General features: G+C 42.0%; 2 protein-coding genes across 2 annotated transcripts in view; both read left to right on the top strand.

The window, feature by feature from the left end:
- Positions 1-17,296, top strand: part of Agbl4 (AGBL carboxypeptidase 4) — a 1,043,215-nt gene that overhangs the window by 797,996 nt on the left and 227,923 nt on the right. The window lies entirely within an intron of this gene.
- The window catches only part of Bend5 (BEN domain containing 5), a 50,882-nt gene continuing 42,716 nt past the window's right edge, over positions 9,131-17,296 (top strand). The window contains exon 1 of the mRNA XM_042679066.1: positions 9,131-9,554. Coding sequence (XP_042535000.1) covers positions 9,329-9,554 — 226 coding nt within the window. The 5' untranslated portion in view covers positions 9,131-9,328. The remainder of the gene's footprint in view (positions 9,555-17,296) is intronic.

Genomic DNA, 17,296 nt, shown 5'->3' with positions numbered 1-17,296 from the left:
AAATGTTGATACTGGGGCTTGAACTCAGAGTTTAGTTACTATCCCTTAGCTTTTTCACTAAAAGCAGGCACTCTACCTCTTGAGCCATAGATGCACTTCTGGCTTTTTGGTAGTTAATTGGAGATAAGAGTTTCAGGGTCTTTTCTGCCTAAGCTACCTTCAAACCAGGATCCAAAGGTCTCAGTCTCCCATGTAACTAGGATTACAAGTATAAGCCACTGGTCCCGAGCTCGCTTTCTCTCTTCAAACCTAACTTGATGCCTCTGTAAAACAGGAATAGCAATTACTTTCCAAGGTTATCATGATGATTGCACATGAAGCACCTTCATTACTGGAAACAGAGTAAAAAAACTCAACGAAGTTCAGTCTTGTCTTTGCTTTTCCTCTGTTTTACACATATTATTTCATTTATTTTTCTAGTAAAACTAAAAGACAAGTTCCATTTTCCCAAAATAAATAAGCAAACTTTGTGTGGTAATTTACTGATCCCAAGCATTAAACAATGATTCTGGCATAGAATATGCATCAATAAATCATTCAATTGTAAGTGAATGAATGAATGAGTGAGGTGGTATGAAATTTTCCAGATCCTCACAGCTAATGTTTTAGATGAGTTAGGACATAAGGTAAGGCATCACAGAAAAATTCATGCAAAGAGATAAGAAGAGAACCCAGAAAAGGAAACAGAAAGGCACAACATATAACTCATCCTTTTTTTTTATGATTGAGAACACTGTGTTCCATAATCCCAAAGGCATGTTTTAAATATACAAAGTCAGAACATGATTTTCAAAGCAGACAATAAAACCCAAGCTGAGCTTAAATCCCCAAACTTCATAAAAGTACAGATCTCAGTAAGATCCCAGCTTTCATTAATAGGGTGGACTGTTCCCACTGGCCAGGAAGGGATGGGAGGTGTGGCAAATAGGCAGAGGGGCTGCCCAGCCATGAGTGTGAGAGGAAATCATACTTGATCCAAAACTACTGGCACCTGAAGATCTAGGGTTGACATTACCCTATGACCTCCTGAAAAGAAAAAGTAATAGAAATTTCTGTAATAAAAATAAAGCAACTAACAGTATTTGGGACCTACTGTATATGAGGCAGTGTGCTTGCCAGGGACTTTAAATGAATTGTCTTAGATAGACCTGGTACCAACCTCATAAGGCTTTATTTGAAAGTTAAAAAAAAATGAGAGTCAGAGATTTTCCCAGGGTCTCATAATGGTACCATAGAGATGATAGAGCAGTTAACTGAGCCCAAATCTGAGCTCCAAGCTTATGACATTCTCACATGTCATATGTCACAGGCTACATTAGCAAGGTAGAAAGTGAGCTCTTTTTCAATTACATGCTCTTTTCTGCTATTGAGATAAACTTCTTCCTAGATATTTTATCCAGAATCATATGTATCTATGCTCATCTTTCTTCTGTCTGTCCTACATTTTAGATACTTCATACTCAACTGATTATTACTTTTTTCTTTAATTTTTTCATGGAGTTTTTTTGGTAATAAGATATTTCTGATTGAAAAGAGAGAGAGAGAGGTAGGGATTTGGTATTTGCACTCTGATAATCCACTACCAGTAATAAAAGAATAAATGAGAGTGGGGCATGGTGGTACCTATCTATAATCCCAGCAGTCAAAAGATGGACACAGGAATATCTCTAGTTCTAGGACAGCTATATAGTGAGACTCTGTCTCAAAAGAAACAATAAGCAAATCAAATGACAACAAAGATGAGTAAATGAAAAATAAATAGTAAAAGAAAATATGCTGTATGTTATATATGTATGTAATTTTTCTATCATGATATGAAACCTTGGAAGTCAAGATTTATTTAATGGCTTTTTATACTACTAAATAAAGAGATCATTTGGGGGTAAAAGAAAGCCTTTATATCTTTACACTGTTATCTACACTCCTATGCACTGTAACATAGGAAAGTGAACTCTAGGTGCTCATTGAGAAGTCTGCATGACCATGCCAAAGTCTCATCTGGACCCATCAAGGTAATCTGGACATCCCTGGAGAAATAACATATGACCCTTTGAGAATGGACATTCCAGTATCTCCCCCACCTTAACCAGAGAACATGAGTCCTCTCTATGAGTCAGTCTCAGGGAACCAGAATTTGGATGAAAGTCTATTATTAGGGCTTTAGAGTTAAATGGCCAGGTTTGAATCCTGGCTTTACCATTTACTCTTTTATGACCTTGGAAAAATTATGTAGCACATTTAGGCTTTTTGAGTCTGAAGATAATGTAGTACCTATTACCTAGGATTATTTGAAGGATTAAATGAAGAATATACCTAAAGCCCAGAACAACTGAAGCATTCCTGTTCTTATGCTGCTTCCTCCACTGTATAGCAGAAAACTCTTAGAAGGTATGGGAGGAGGTTGATACTTCTCACCAAGATTGCCTCACCAAGACTATGATTCTGTTTTTTGGCCTCCGTTCTAACCCTGCAGTAATAGTAGAAATCTACATGAAATCTAAATTGGTAATCCCAGGGAGCTTCAAAATCTGAGTCCCTGTCCCAAGGAAACCATGATTTAAGAAACGTCAAATAATGTCAAATCTTTAGTAGTAGAGACAATTACCAGTTACTGAGATATGAAGGCTTGAAATGATAGATACTGAACATTCCCATATGGTTTAGTTTTCAGATTTCTAGGTACAGATTCAAGCTACCGAGAAAAGGGCAATAGAAATTAAATTCCACAGTCAATTCAGCCCCTTGCTGCCTCAGAAGACTCCTTAGAGTCTTAGACTCTAAGGGCCTATTTCAAAACAGCTACTGAAAGCCAGGCTTTAGATCAAAATAGCTCAGGCTCAAGCCTTCACTATGAGACTTCAAACTTTTTTATACCTTAGTTTGCTTGCCAGAAAAAAGTGGAGATGGTAATAGTCATGATCTTCTGGGGTGTTTGGAAATGATTAAAATCACTAATATGTAAAGCAGCCCATTCCTATCATGGAAATCAATAATTGTTTCTGGGTTTTCATTCTTTTCCTCTGATTTGGTATGGAATTTAAAGTGTGGTTAAGAGACATTCTTAAGAAAATCAGAGTCCATAGTTTGCTGCATACTTAAGAAATGATTTAGTGTTCAGAATGAATATACTCATTTGTGCCAAAATGACATCCTAGAGTTATCAAACAAAGGCCTAGACATGAATGACAATATGTTTTATACTCTTGGTCCTAAGAGGACCTGCAAGGGGCAAGCATTCTGAGTCACTGGGTGCTGGGATTAGCAGAGTGGCCAATAGGAGAATTAAGATATACTTTAAAGGAAGGCTTTCCTAATACCACACAGATAATGTTGGAATCAGCAGAAGCCTAGAATGAGACAGGAATTGCTCTTATGTGGAGGTTATAGAGTCAATTACTTCAAGCCAACATATTTTAAAAGAATTTCTAGCCTTGGGTGAGGAAGCAGAATGTCCATCTTATTTCCTAGGAGAAATGTTTTAGTAAGTTTGTGGTACTATTCTGTTATTATTGGTATTTCTGTATATCAACTATTATGATTTCAACATTACTATTTTTCTGTTCTGTGCTTTTTTTCTATAATTATTTCTTCCTTCACTTTCTCTTAATATTTAGAAAAGCTTTCAAAAATGTTACCCTGTTTACTCCTGCCAAGGGAAAGCTAGAAAGGGGGTTCTGGTGGATGTTTGAGCCTGCTTGTAGGAGCAGGCAAGCTGGGGATACAGAAACAGAGAGCTATTCACAAAGAAAGGGACTCAATAGAGTCTATGGTATTATTCCCTTTCTCTTTTCTTCTCAGGACTTTTCTTCAGGAGCCCAGTTTTAGACATTCATTCCACAAGTGTTCATTTAGGGTCTCCCATTTTAGGCTAGGATATATGAGTGTAGAAAACGATAGGGTTTCTTCGGTAATGGAGCAATAGAGCTTTTGACCCACTGGCAGGGAGAGACAGTCAGAGAATAAACATATGATTTCACACCATGATAAACTCCTTGAAGAAAACTATGAGAAGACATAAAAATTAATAGTGATCTGAGCTGGTCTATGGAGAGTGATTGGAGGAACATGTCCAGGGGGGACTCTCTGGAAGAAGTGGCATTTCATCTAAAACAATAACAACACAGAATGAGTTCATTTTACAATGAGAACCAGAGGTAGCTCCTCAGACTAGTTGGCATCTAAATGAAATTCAAAAGCCAGGTAAGGTGCATTTTCCCAATGCAGCCCCATTTTTTTCCTCTTCAAAACCAATTCAAATGTTGTTCCTCTATTCTATTTATAACTTCTTTTTGTCTTTAACCATTGGGAATTCATTTACTTTGTGTTGCTCATGTTGACTATATATTGCTAGAGTAACATGCCAGACTTCAGATCATCCATGTGGGACCCACATGAGCTCCTAACATTGATCAATCCCTTCAACTTGACTGTGGTCTGCTTGATCTACACTTCAAGCCGAGATGCACTTTCACAAGGCTGTAGTCAAGTTGCTGTAAATTCTTCTGTATTTTATATTATGCACAAGTATTTTATTTCTTTTAAGAAAATACTCAATGAAGTCAGTATGAAAGAATAAATGACCCCAAACACAATGTTTGGGGAGTGTTAGCTGCACAAAGGAGTCTCAGGTAGTAAATATCTTCAATATGATATTATCATGGTGAATGTATGTCCTTCTTATACACTTGTCCAAACTTATAGAATAGAAACTATGGATTGCTAGTAACAGTTATGTGTACATGTAAGTTTATTAGTTGTAACCAAAGTACTATTTTAGTGTGAAATGTTGGTACTTGAGGCATAAAGAGTGTATAAGAAATTTGTACCTTCTTCGTTAATTTTGTGATGAAACTAAAACCATGCTTTCAAAATATTCAAATGTAAAGGAGAGAAACTAGAAAAGTCAAATCAAACATTGCAGGAAATAAAAAGGACAAAATCATGAGAAAAAATGTAATCAGTCATTAGCAGAGAGGTTGAAAAGACACGCTCCAATTGATTTAAAATTTCATAGAACCCAGGTCTTCTTAAAATAGTTTTGCAAAGTACATTGAGAATTCCATGCAGTAATGTGAAACATAAGTCCCACTGCTGTCACTGAACATGCTTCAGCTGGCTAACCTGAAGGAGCCTGACATGAACCCAAGGTTCTGCAAAACTCAACAGGAGAGCACACCAGAGGCAAGACGCTGTTGCAAAGCTGCCCCAGATGTGTACATTTTCTGCTCCATTAAAGTGACTTGGATGAGAGGCAAAGTACATTTGGCACATAGAAAGAGGGAGCAGGGGAGGGCTAAGACAGGACAGTCAGTCTCATCACAGGCCTCTTTCTCCTTACACTTGCCTCCTCTGCAGTCTTTCCCCAAACTGCTTCTATGGCAAATCATCCAAAGTAAAAATATGTCCACAAACCTTCCAAAATCGAATTAATTTTGCTATTAATTCTCAATTTTCTTGCCTCTATCAAGGGGTTAATAATACTCTCTTCAAGGTTTCAGTGTGAGGCTGAGATCATGTATACACAGTGCTTGGCATACATGGTTTATAGTAACCTTTAGAGGACAAGTAGATATCCCAGTGATCACCACTGTAAACAGGATGAGGAGAAACTAAGTGAAGGAATGAACATGTCTGGGTAGCAGATAGACAAGATCTGGGAGAGCTAGGATCTTCAATTTTCCCATGTCTGAAGTGCTGGCATGAGATTCTTAGTGTACCTACTGTTTCCTAGTAGTGCCTACAAGTTAGAATTGTATGAAAGGCATTTGAATGACCATTGGCCAGGAGTATTGAAGATGTGTGTGTATGAATTTGGGAGTGTGTATATGAATTTGGAGTGTGAGTGTGTGTATGTGTGTGTGTGTGTGTGTGTGCGCGCGCGCGCGCGCATGCATACTCCAGTGGAGCTTGACCTTAGGGGCTGGGCATTGTCTCTTAGTTTTTTCACTCAAGGTTAGTGTTCTTCCACTTGAGCCACAGCTCTGCTTCTGGCTTTTTGCTGGTTAACTAAAGATAAGAGACTCGTGGATTTTTCTGCCCTGACTACAACCCGTCAAATCTCAGCCTCCTGAGTAGCTAAAATTACAGGCGTGAGCCATTGGCATTCAGCTCTGGAATGTGTATTTATGACATAGATTTGCTTGCCAATTGACGAATCACCAACATACAGAGTTTCTAAGATGTATTAAACCCAGGGCTATGGTCTCTGGGTCAAGAAGAGATACTCTAACTCACTGAGTCAATGGGGAGGAGGAACTATGTGGCACAAATTTTTTCCATGTGACTGTGAATGTGTGAGTCACACAGAAAGCAGAAACTGGATGTCTTCTGTTACTGTCTGCTGTGTCTCTGAGCATCCTGTGCCTGCCATTCCTTTTCCTGAATCCATTCTGTGGACTTACAGATATAATGGATTTTACTCTGTGATTACTCTGTTATTCACGCTCTCATCTTTTCTATAAGCACTTGCTCTCCAACCCTGTGCTATATCTATAGGATGATGAAGTTGCTGGCTTTGTCCACCATGAGGGAATTAAAGGTTCTGAGATAAGATAGTGGAAAGAGATTGGTCTATGCTTGAAGAATGTAGGCAGTTGGAAAAGGACACAGCATTTGAACTGGTTTTCAGGGTAAGCTGAGATCACGCTGCACTAGGGAGGAAGAACTTCCTAGGATGAGGCCAAAACAAGCACAAAGGCTGGGGACCTGCTAAAACACGCTGTCTTGGGAAATGTTAAATAGTTTCTAGTACACTACACTCCAAAGTGCACTATGTCCATGAAGGTGGTGAAAGATGAGATTGTTAACATTTTAGGAGGTGACCCTCATTTAGAGGCAGAGGGGAGATTAGCCATGGTGACACATGCAATCACTTTGCAAACATGTCTGAGTTTCATGGATTTTCATTAAGCACACCCGATTTTGCATGATCCATCTTGTGAATGATCAGAAATCTTGCTCCACACTACTTCCCCTTGACCACAATAGGAATGTATTCCTAAAGATTCATGTAAGAGCAGTCAAAGTAAAACAAAATCAAGAAGGAGGGGCTCTGGAGGGGCTCGCTCCTCTTTTTTCTACCACTGTATGGGGCAAGATGGGCCAAACATGTACATCAGTACAACTTGCAATTATGTCTGCTTTGCACTGCATGTGTATCAGCAAATTGGTTTAAGAGAACTTTATTTAAACTGTACATTTGGATCTTGGAATTATATATTGGTAGGGCTCACCTGCATAAAGTACTATCCAAATCACATGGAAGTAATTTGAGGATTTGGGATTATCCTTATCATTAGTGCAGCTGATCTAAAGTGTGAACAGAATACTTCAATTTTCTAATGTTTCAGGTTTTCTTAAATTATAATATATCATTGTAAAAATAGCAATAAGAATATAATATAGAGAATATAAGAAATTAGGAATTAGAATGCAAGGGGAAACATACTTACCTACCCATGCAAGAAAACTCAGAACACCATTATTAACATTTTTGGTGAGCTTATTTTGTTTTTGCTATAGATAAAATTCATATATATATATATATATATATATATATATAAAACACTATAACATTCTCTAGGAACAATTTCACTAGACCCTTGTTACTTTCTCTCTCTTTCGTTCTGAAGAGGTGGGTGGTACATGCTGGGGTTTGAATTCAGGGCCTTGTGCACTAACTTGGTAAGACTAAGTGATAGACTGGTGGTCTACCACTTGAGCAACACCTCCATTTAGGCATTTTTGCCTGCGGTTGGCTTTGAACCGAAATCCTCAGGTCTCAGCCTCCTGAATAGCTAGGATTTCAGGTGTCATACACCAGTACCTGGCAACTTTAGATTTTCTTAATACTTAGACTTCATCATATAGGAATATTCAAGGGAAAGATATGTTATTAATACAGCAAAGCAACCTAACTTTGACATAGGACTCCAACTGAGATTCAAGTTCTATACACTAACACTGCCAGGCTCAGGAATCCAGGTGTATGTCCTATCTTTTAAACTCCACCATCAATGCCAATCACTGGGTAGGCACATAGTGTGTATCCAACAAATACTAGTTGCTTAAATAAATTAATGGATGGATATGTGAATGTAGATTTTTATTTATCTTTTCTTTATCCAAAATGGTCCTCTACTAAGTGCAAGGTCTGGCTAGGCTACAAGGATATAAGTTGTAAGTAGCCATATCTAACACAAATCCCTTCCTCTCAGAAGCTACAATCAGCATCCTCCCGCGGTGCACATGGCTGTTCTGGAGGGAGCCAAAGCACCTTAAGGCTCTCTCATGCATCTGATGTTAGGAACCAGGCAATGATTACTATTCCAAGTACTCGTGAAGCCTAGCCTGGGACCTGAAAGCCCTCCTCTCCCCACTACATTCTAACTCATTCCGGCTCAGAGGCAGGAGTGCTGTGGAGGGGTTCCCTCAGGGAGAAAGTCTAGAGCAGAGAGAGGTGGTCCTTGACCAACCCTCCAGTACTCCAGCCAGCTGGTCTAACTGGAAAACCCAGATAAGTCCCAGTGGTGGCCAAAACGAGTTTGGCAGCTCTGGGGGAATGTTTCTGGCTGATTGACCCTCCTCACAACAGGTGCTGGCAATTCTGAAAGAAACAAAAAGAGGAAGAAGGTGGGGGAAAGGGGTGGTAGTAGAAGGGAGGTGTGAACGGGGATCATTTGAAACAATTCAAACTCCTGCTTGTTTGCAAGCCTAAGTTTACACTTTGGGATCCAAAGAAGACAGCTCGCAGCCCACCCGGCCAGCCACCGCAGTCATTCCTCAAGCACTCTCTCCGGTCCTTGGAAATGCAGTTTCCTTGCAATGCAATTGGTTTGGCAGCCTGACGGTGGAAGCTTAGTAACCCTGGCTAGAACGCGACTTTTAACATTGTTTCCTCTCCTCCCTGCAATGCTATTGTTACGACTATTACTGTTATTATTAATGCTGCCTTTGACTCTCCGCTCCCCCCACCCCTTCCCTAATCACGTCACACTCCGGCTGTGATTGCTCGGGTCTGACTTTGCGGGTGGCGGTGCGCTTCCAAACCCCCTCATCCGCCCTCGCCCCCCTTTCCCCCCTCCCTCTCTCTCTCTCTCTCTCTTTTTTTTTTCCGCGCCCAGGCGAGAGCAGCCGATTGGCAGAGCGGTGCTTTCAGGAACAATAACAGTTGGGGGGTGGGGGGGGAGAGAAGAGCCAGAGTCCCGGGGAGCCGCCCCCGCCCCCTGGCCGGTGTGCGCCGCGGCTCGCGCCCCCCGCGGGGTCCCCACCTCCGCGCCCGCCCCGCGGGCTGACCAGCCCGGCTGGGGCCCGCCCCCCGGCGCCCACCATGTACGCCTTTGTGCGGTTCCTGGAGGACAACGTCTGCTACGCTCTGCCCGTGTCGTGCGTGCGCGACTTCAGCCCCCGCTCGCGGCTGGATTTTGACAACCAGAAGGTGTACGCCGTGTACCGGGGTCCCGAGGAGCTGGGCGCCGGGCCCGGCAGCCCCCCGCGCACCCCTCGCGATTGGGGCGCGCTGTTGCTCCACAAGGCCCAGATCCTGGCGCTGGCAGGTGAGCGAGCGGGCCGGGAGGGACGGTGGGTGGCGGGGACAGCGGGCTGGTGGGGACCTCGGGGCCGGGCGAGGTCCAGGGAAGGGGAGAGGCCGAAGCACCGGTGGTCGGGGAGCCACCGCTTGCTCCCTGCCTCTCCCTCCCAACCTCCTGGGCTTCTTTTCTTTGAGGTTCCAAGTGTTTCTAAGAGGCCACACCAGTTAAAAAGACCGTAGGGTCCTCTTTGTCTTCCCTGCTTCCTTGACACTCCTGGGCTGTCAGTCTGCCTTCATCTCCCATCTGTCCGTCCTCTTTGGGATTCTTTGTATTCTCCCTCGGCTCCTCCACTTTCCCCTTGTCTCCCTGCCCTGCCATCATTTCTCCATCTCTCACCTTCTCTTCACCGCTTCCGTTTTTCCTCCCCCTCTGCCCCTTTCTGTCTCCCCAAGTTTCTTAAGCTTTTTGTCACTCTCCCTGTAAGACCCTTGGTGTCTTCTTGGAGTGAGGAACAAGGCAGATGCGGTTAGATCATTTTAGGTGGGAGCCCTCCCTCACAAAAGGAATCGATGGCATGCTTGTCCCATCTGGGCCATCATTAGACGGGATTGAGAACGCCCTGGGCACCTTTCTCCTGCCCTTCTGTGGTTAGATGGCAGAGGTAAGAAAGTAGAGACTCCAAGGCAGCCCTCAGCCTCCACTCTCCTTTTTGACTGAATCTCCCAGAAGGCTCCCTGAGTGAGAGTTGGAGCCAGGAAAGAGTTTCTAGGGCAGGTTAATGTGGAACTTCTTATTACCATGCACTCTTGGCCTGGAGGAGGGGGTGAGGGGGGCAGGGCAGGTAGTCTCGTGCTCATTTAAGGATGAGGTTACTGAGGCTCCCTTGAAGATAATACAAGACCAGCTCTTCCATCTCTTCTATGGTGCCAGGTCTGCCTTGCAGAGGCACCTTTTCCTTTTAAAGAGAAGAGAACCGGCCCACTTTACCAGCTACTTCTCTGAGACGGGGTTCACTCATGCAGGGAAGAGGAAGTTGTCACTTCCAAACAGGGAACAGACCACTTGCTAGTGAGAAGAACCATGCCTTGGCATGGGTAGTCACCTTCCTGCCCACCTGAAGAGAACTCTAAGGGTTAGGGATTGAATGAAGACATTGTCAATTTTTGTTTTCCAGCCTTCCCTACTTTTTCCCCATTACTTTTGCTGTCTGTGTATCATAGCAACTTGCCAGAGTCTCAGTGCACATTGGCATTGGGTAGATTAGAGCTCAGCTTCACAACTATGATTCCCATTCACCCCCTTGTGTGGCCTCTGGAAAGTAGGTTTATGGGAATTGAGGAGTGCAAGAACTGGATAGATCAAGCACCCCACTTTGGATCTCTTTCTGATAGACTTTATCTACCACCTCCCCTCAAAGCCCTGAGGCACAGTGCTATAGGCCCAGCTACCATCAGTTAGATACCTCAGGTTAGGGAAACTAAGTAAGGTAAAGTAGGTTTTGTGGAAAAAGAAAAAAAGAACCCTTTGTAGCTGACTAGGTTTTAATTTGTTTGCTTGCCTTTAATTATGAAGGGAAGGGATTAAGAATGTATTCCTCAAGGGGATAGGCCTGAGGAAATTATACCTAGCTTGTAACCTTAGCTTCTTTTTTGTTAGAAGAAAAGATAGCATGTTTCTTGTTGATTGTGGGGTATCCTAAATCTGGAAGGGCCCAGGAGAGTGGAAGGGATGTTTGTCAGGGGAAGTCAGTGGTAAGGGATTTAGTGTGTAATGGTTATTTCCTCTTATAGAGAGTGTTCATCTGTCCATCCATCCATCCACCCATCCATCCATCTATCTACCTGTCCAGCCAGCTAGCAAACATATATACATTGTGCTGGACTCTTCAGGAACTGCAAGGAGGCTAGTTAGGCAGAAGAAAAGATACTTTCTGATTTTAAAGACAACGCAAACCTCATATGTAAAATACATACAGCCATCTGTTTCAAAGCCATGAGTTTGAACCTATAAATTACTCATCCTCCAAGTTGAAATGTTGACAGGTCTATAAAGCTATTTTAAAAAAGAACACCTCATAAAGAAAATTGAGTGATGTCTAGAAACTACCAGAGTAGAAAGAGAGAGAGAAGTGTAGTATCATTCGAATCAAGAGACTTAAAAGGTACTTCTCTAGTTTTGGTTTTGTTTTGTCTTGGGAGAAGAAAAGCTTTTTAAAAAAAAAAAAAAAAGACAATTTGAGATGGGCTAAAACCATGTTTTGTCTCCCAAAACAACTGGTTATATGTTAAATGGGAGCTTCTCTCTTGAGTGCAGACCTGATTGGAAGGGCCTAGATAAGCTTGGGAATTCATTTATCTTAGAAGAACTCTCACGTGTATCTTGAAGCATCTTGTTGACTTAAACTTGGTGGCTCTGAGAATTGCTTAAGATGACTTCATCTTAAAGAGCTCATCTGGTGTCTTCATTGCTGGAAATACAGTCGTTATTCAGTGGTATCAAGTGTGAGGAGGCGATTCCTCAAGAGAAAGACAGAAGTAGCTTGTGCTCATGGATAACCATTAAATAATTGATTAATTAATCTCTCTGGCACCAGCAGTATGGTTTCAAAAGAAGTATCAGGGCCACTTTATGAATCTCAGTTAGGGCTGTTACTTTCCATATTATTTGTCTAGGCCAGCCCAGAAATACCTTGTAGTATACTTCCTCTTATGCACAGAAAATGTCAAAGCCAACTACTGTGGGACATTATTCTAACCATGGTGGCTTACACCATGGTTTCATTGGGTATGTATAGACCCTAGTGCATGGCTCCATTCTGTTAAAGTATAATTATAGTTCAAGGAAAAAATAATATTCCACCTTTATGAACAATTTTGCTTTGTGCTTGCATCTTATCTACATTAGACCTCTCAGGGACCCTAGTAAATGTCAAAGCTAGAAATGGAGCACATGTCTTCAAGGGCTAGGCCTGTTTGGCAATTGCCTTTGTATAGTAGTTGATGATCCATCAGCTGCACAGTATGGTTTGGAAGGAGTGAATGGAAAGGAAAAACTGTCCATAAAACTTTCAGCCCAAGGCAAGTTTTCATGCCAGAGGACAGTTAGTTTCCGAGAAAGCTCATTCTGCTCTTCCTTTTTTCTTTGTTACCATCCTGTTTTCTACAGGGCACACCTCCTCCTTACCTAGCCTCTCAGTTGTCATCTGCTTAAGGAAATGCTCTCAAAAGAGCTCCTGTCACCCATAGAGAATCCATAGAAGTCAAGGTTTTGACATGTGGTTTTGCCTTACCACATTTCTTTACCATGCAGTTTGTGAATGTGAGAACTACCTATCTGCAGAGCTCACCATCATTTAACTACAATCCAACTTGCTAGTGGTACAAGTTTCTGTTCCTGTACACTTAGAGACTGATTATATGCCATTTTATCTGGGCACTTATGATATGTAATTATTGCTTGAGTGCACCAAATTCAATTTGGGGTCCTTTGACTCCTTACTACTGTGTGTGTGTGTGTGTGTGTGTGTGTGTGTGTGTGTGTGTGTGTGTGTGTGTTTGGGGCTGAGCTCAGGGCCTGCGCACTGTCCTTGAGCTCTTTTGCTGAAGGCTAATGCTCCACCATCTTGAGCCACAGCTTCACTTTCCAGTCTTTTGGTGGCTAAAAGGAACTGAGTGTCTCCTGGACTTTTCTGCCAGAGCTGGCTTTGAACCACAATCCTCAGATCTCAGCCTCCCAAGTAGCTAGGATTACAAGCATGAGCCACTAATATGTGGCCCCTTACTACTCCTTATAGGCAAAACCCAATGGTATAATAACTGAATACATCAGAGCACTGAGTTCAAGACACCGTGACTCAGTGGTGGCATGGCACAGGGGTTATAAGATGGGGTAACTTTTTGGCCTAGCTTCATATTGCTTCAGTGGTGGAAAGCAGTTTGATGAAGAAGATATGGGTACTGTCCTCAGGGAGTTTTTAGAATGGGGGCCCCCATAGGATTGTTAAACAGAGATAGGAGCTATACCTGGGGGAAGCACAGAAATGTTGCCAATTCTTGGTGGGTTTGTGGTTTTATCTTTGAGGTATTTCCTTTCCATCTCCAGGAGCATTGCATGCATTCAGCTCTGCCTTGGCTCTTACTCTTGTAAAATCAGTGCAGCAGCCTTCTAATTGATCAGCCAGTCTCAAATTGCTTTCAAAATAGTCTAAAACACCATCTTAGTCAATTGACTGTTCTCTTAAGACCCTTGTAGCTCCCTGTAGCATGCTTAATAAAGCTTTATCTTCTGGTCCTGACATTCACAGCCCTATAGACCTGTCCCAGCCCCTTTTTCCTCTCCAGCTTCATCCAGCCTTCTTCCTAGCACTAGACCTGTAGTATATCTTGCTTTTCTGTGAATACCATGTACTCCTTTGAGCCAGACAAGTTGAGTTAATCACTGTCTGACTTAAGGCCACACTGCCTAAGTGGAGCTCACCTTTGGTTGAGAAAGACAGACACAGGATACTTTATGGTCCAGCCTGCTGAGGGCTCTGTGAGAGGAGTGGGCAAAGTACCCCAGAACACCTGCCTCAGGGGCAATTTCCTGTTACTCCCTCTGCCCCCATGGGAGACTTCTTCTCTCTTCCAAACTCTGCTTTTTCTTTCTACTTCGCTTGTTCCTTGCTTATGGCTCACAGAATTTCCTGACTGTTTTGGTTAGCATGTCTCTCTTCCTGCCAGATAGGGCCTTCTCTCCTTGTTTCTGTGGCACAGTGCCCACGCAGCACCTAGTCCAATCACACCAAAGTTGGTGTTGAACTCCTGCCCTTTGGGAAGACAAATACTTGGGGGGAGGGGTGCCTGTACTGGGGATTGAACTCAGGAACTTAGCACACTCCTTTGTTTTTTTGCTCAAGGTTGGCAATCTACACTAGAGCCTTACCTCCACTTCTGGCCCTTTGGTGGTTAACCAGCCTTTCTGCCCAGGTTGGCTTCAAACCATAATCCTCGTATCTCAGCCTCCTGAGCAGCTAGGATTACGATCATGAGCTACCATGCCTGGCCAAACAAGTGCATTTTTATGCTTGAGGAGAAGAGGTAGAGGGGACAGGAATTTGTTTTTCAGAAACCTGCAGCAGGATTTGGAGGTTTCATTCAACTTTGTTCGTCTGGAAAAAGTCAACATTCTTTATCACTCCCTCAACAAGAAGAAACCCCACACTTGCGGGAAATAGATTCCAAAGCCACGTTCTCCTTGCTTTGGTAATTTTAGCTCACTCAGGGCTCAGGTCCCAGCTTGGCATTGTCAGTCCAAATAGATCACTTGCTCCAGAAATGCTTTGGAACATCTGCAAAGTTAGCAGCGGAACAGGGGACTTGCCGATTTCATATGCAAAGATTGTTGCTTGTCATCAGTGGGAGACTGCCAACCAAAGGATTTATTTTAAAAAGAAAAAAAAGCAAGTGAAAACTTTTAATTTAGGTTTTGACATGTTCTGCTGATATACATTGGAACAAAGATTGGAACTTGCCTGCTGTCATCTGTTGCAGATCCTACTGGAATTTTAACCATTGATGGTTGAATCTGATGTAATTTTTAGGGTTCCAAAGTCACATATTTGCTCAGTATGTACTGTACAGTGCTTCAGAGTTCTGACTTATAGGCTAAAAATTGTCCCAGGCAAGCTGGACCTTTGCTTTTCTATGTAAAGCTATTAATTTTCATACTTAAAACAAAAATAAAAACTAACACACACACATACATATACACACAACACACCAAAGAAATGGTTTAAGACTAGGTTACATGATTTATATTTATTTTTATTTACTTATTTTATATCTTGAAGAAATGTCTTTAAGTTTTGCAAATATTGAATTATATTAAGTGGCTAGCCTTGTATTGGAGGGAAATGTAGAAAGTAAAGGCCTAGCATTATCTTTGCCTTCTGGGTAGATAATCAGTACCCAACAGTTTCCAGGTTCAGTGCATATATACTTCGTATATTCTGTTGAGGTTGGGTTTCTTGTTTTACTCAGGAGAGAGCTATTTATACAACTGATTAGTGAGTGAAATGAAGAAATTAAATCAGTTTAGTCAAAACTTCTACTAGCCAAACGTATGATGGCCATGATGGATTTGACATATATTAAGAAAGGAGACTAAAGCTGAGTGTGGTGGTGCATGATTGTAATCCTAGTTTGCAGACTGAGGGAAGGAGGATTTAGAGTTCCAGGTGAGCCTGGGCTTTATAAGAAAGCCCATCTCAAAAATACACAAACAGGTAAATCAATAAATAGGGGTTCCATGGGACTTTGTAGTAGACTGGTTATGATAATATGTTTGATGATGGGGTGACAGGGTGATCTTGGCATTTCTGTCTCAAGGGCACACTAGAAAAGTCATTGGTTTGCAAGAGGCGACAATGAGCTTTGTTTGAGACCTGTTGAGTATCAGAGCTGATCAATGCCTCAGTGGGTATGCCCAGAGAGCAAATGAGTATATGCCCAGAGTTCAGAAGAGCACACCAAGCTCAAGATCCCATTTTGGACCCACTAGCTTTTCAGGGCAAAAAAGCCCATAAAACATGGCTAGGAAATCATGGCCAGAGCTAGGCTGAGAACCAAGGGATAACCAGGAGACTTGCTTTAAACTACATTTGCAATGAACTACACAGCAACTACCTTTTCCCCTGAGCCCATTGGTACAGCATAGGACAAGATAGTTTAATGTATACAAGGAAAGAAATTTTGTACAGAATGGTCTTTTGGTACTTTTTTATTTCTGAGGTTTATAACACAAAAGAAGGATCAGACTTGTTCTTTGAGGTCTAGAAAGTAGAGTTAGTTACTCTCCTACCTAATAAACTAGAGTAGAATAAAAAGGGACATACTAGCAGATTGAGTAGAGAAATAATAGCAAAAGTTTCCAGCATGAGGCTGAGCACCTTGTCCCACAAGATGGTGAGCATGTCAGGGATATTTTAGAGTGATCCTTGTATAATGGGGGAATGTGGTTACATAACTTCTGGATCACTTTCTTTAGTGAAGTGGAAGAAATGGGCCATATCTCAAAACAGATGGGCTTTGAAATCAGTCTGGGTTCAAATTATAACCCTGTTCCGTATAAATTGTGTCATGATGGGTTATTACTCCACTCCTTTAAGATCCAGGTAATCATTTAAAACACAGATGATAGTAATCACTTACTTGCCCTTTGCATTTTTTTAAATCCAGGTAATATGTATGTAATATGAAAGTCACCTGGTATGGCCTTTTTAAATATGGACAGCTTTTAGAAACTATGTTGAGCTAATAGTTGAAGAAAAACTCACTTAGTTGTGGGTACCATCCTGTGGAAAGGAATCTCAAGAAGCATAAGCACATGTAATGAACTGGCAAGTTTAAAATTTAATCTGTGTGTTTTAAATCCTCCTGGGGTTTGACCTAACTATGGAAATCTTCCATTTCCTCCATGTTCTTTCTGTCTCACCTCATGCTGGGGCCTTTGATTAACAGTAGTCCTAGTGAAACACAATGAGATTAATAGACAATTTGTACCCCAGCCCTGTGCCAGCGTCAGCAAGGTAAAGAGAGTGAGAGCAAGGAGACCTTCCAAACCTCCCTGCCTATTGAGATGGCCTCAGTAGAGCATTTTTTTCAAATGTGTTCACCTGGATAAATTTCAGAGATCATCTGTTCTTACCTTGCACTGGGTAGATAAGAAAGAGACCTGGAAGTCCCTGTGGTTGGCCAGCAGACACAGCTGGAAGAATTTGAGAATTT

Source organism: Dipodomys spectabilis, unplaced genomic scaffold (genome assembly GCF_019054845.1).
Source record: "Dipodomys spectabilis isolate Male_0828 unplaced genomic scaffold, ASM1905484v1 ptg000002l, whole genome shotgun sequence".
NCBI classification, from domain to species: Eukaryota; Metazoa; Chordata; class Mammalia; order Rodentia; family Heteromyidae; genus Dipodomys; species Dipodomys spectabilis.
This window is presented reverse-complemented; position numbering and strand designations above follow the sequence as displayed.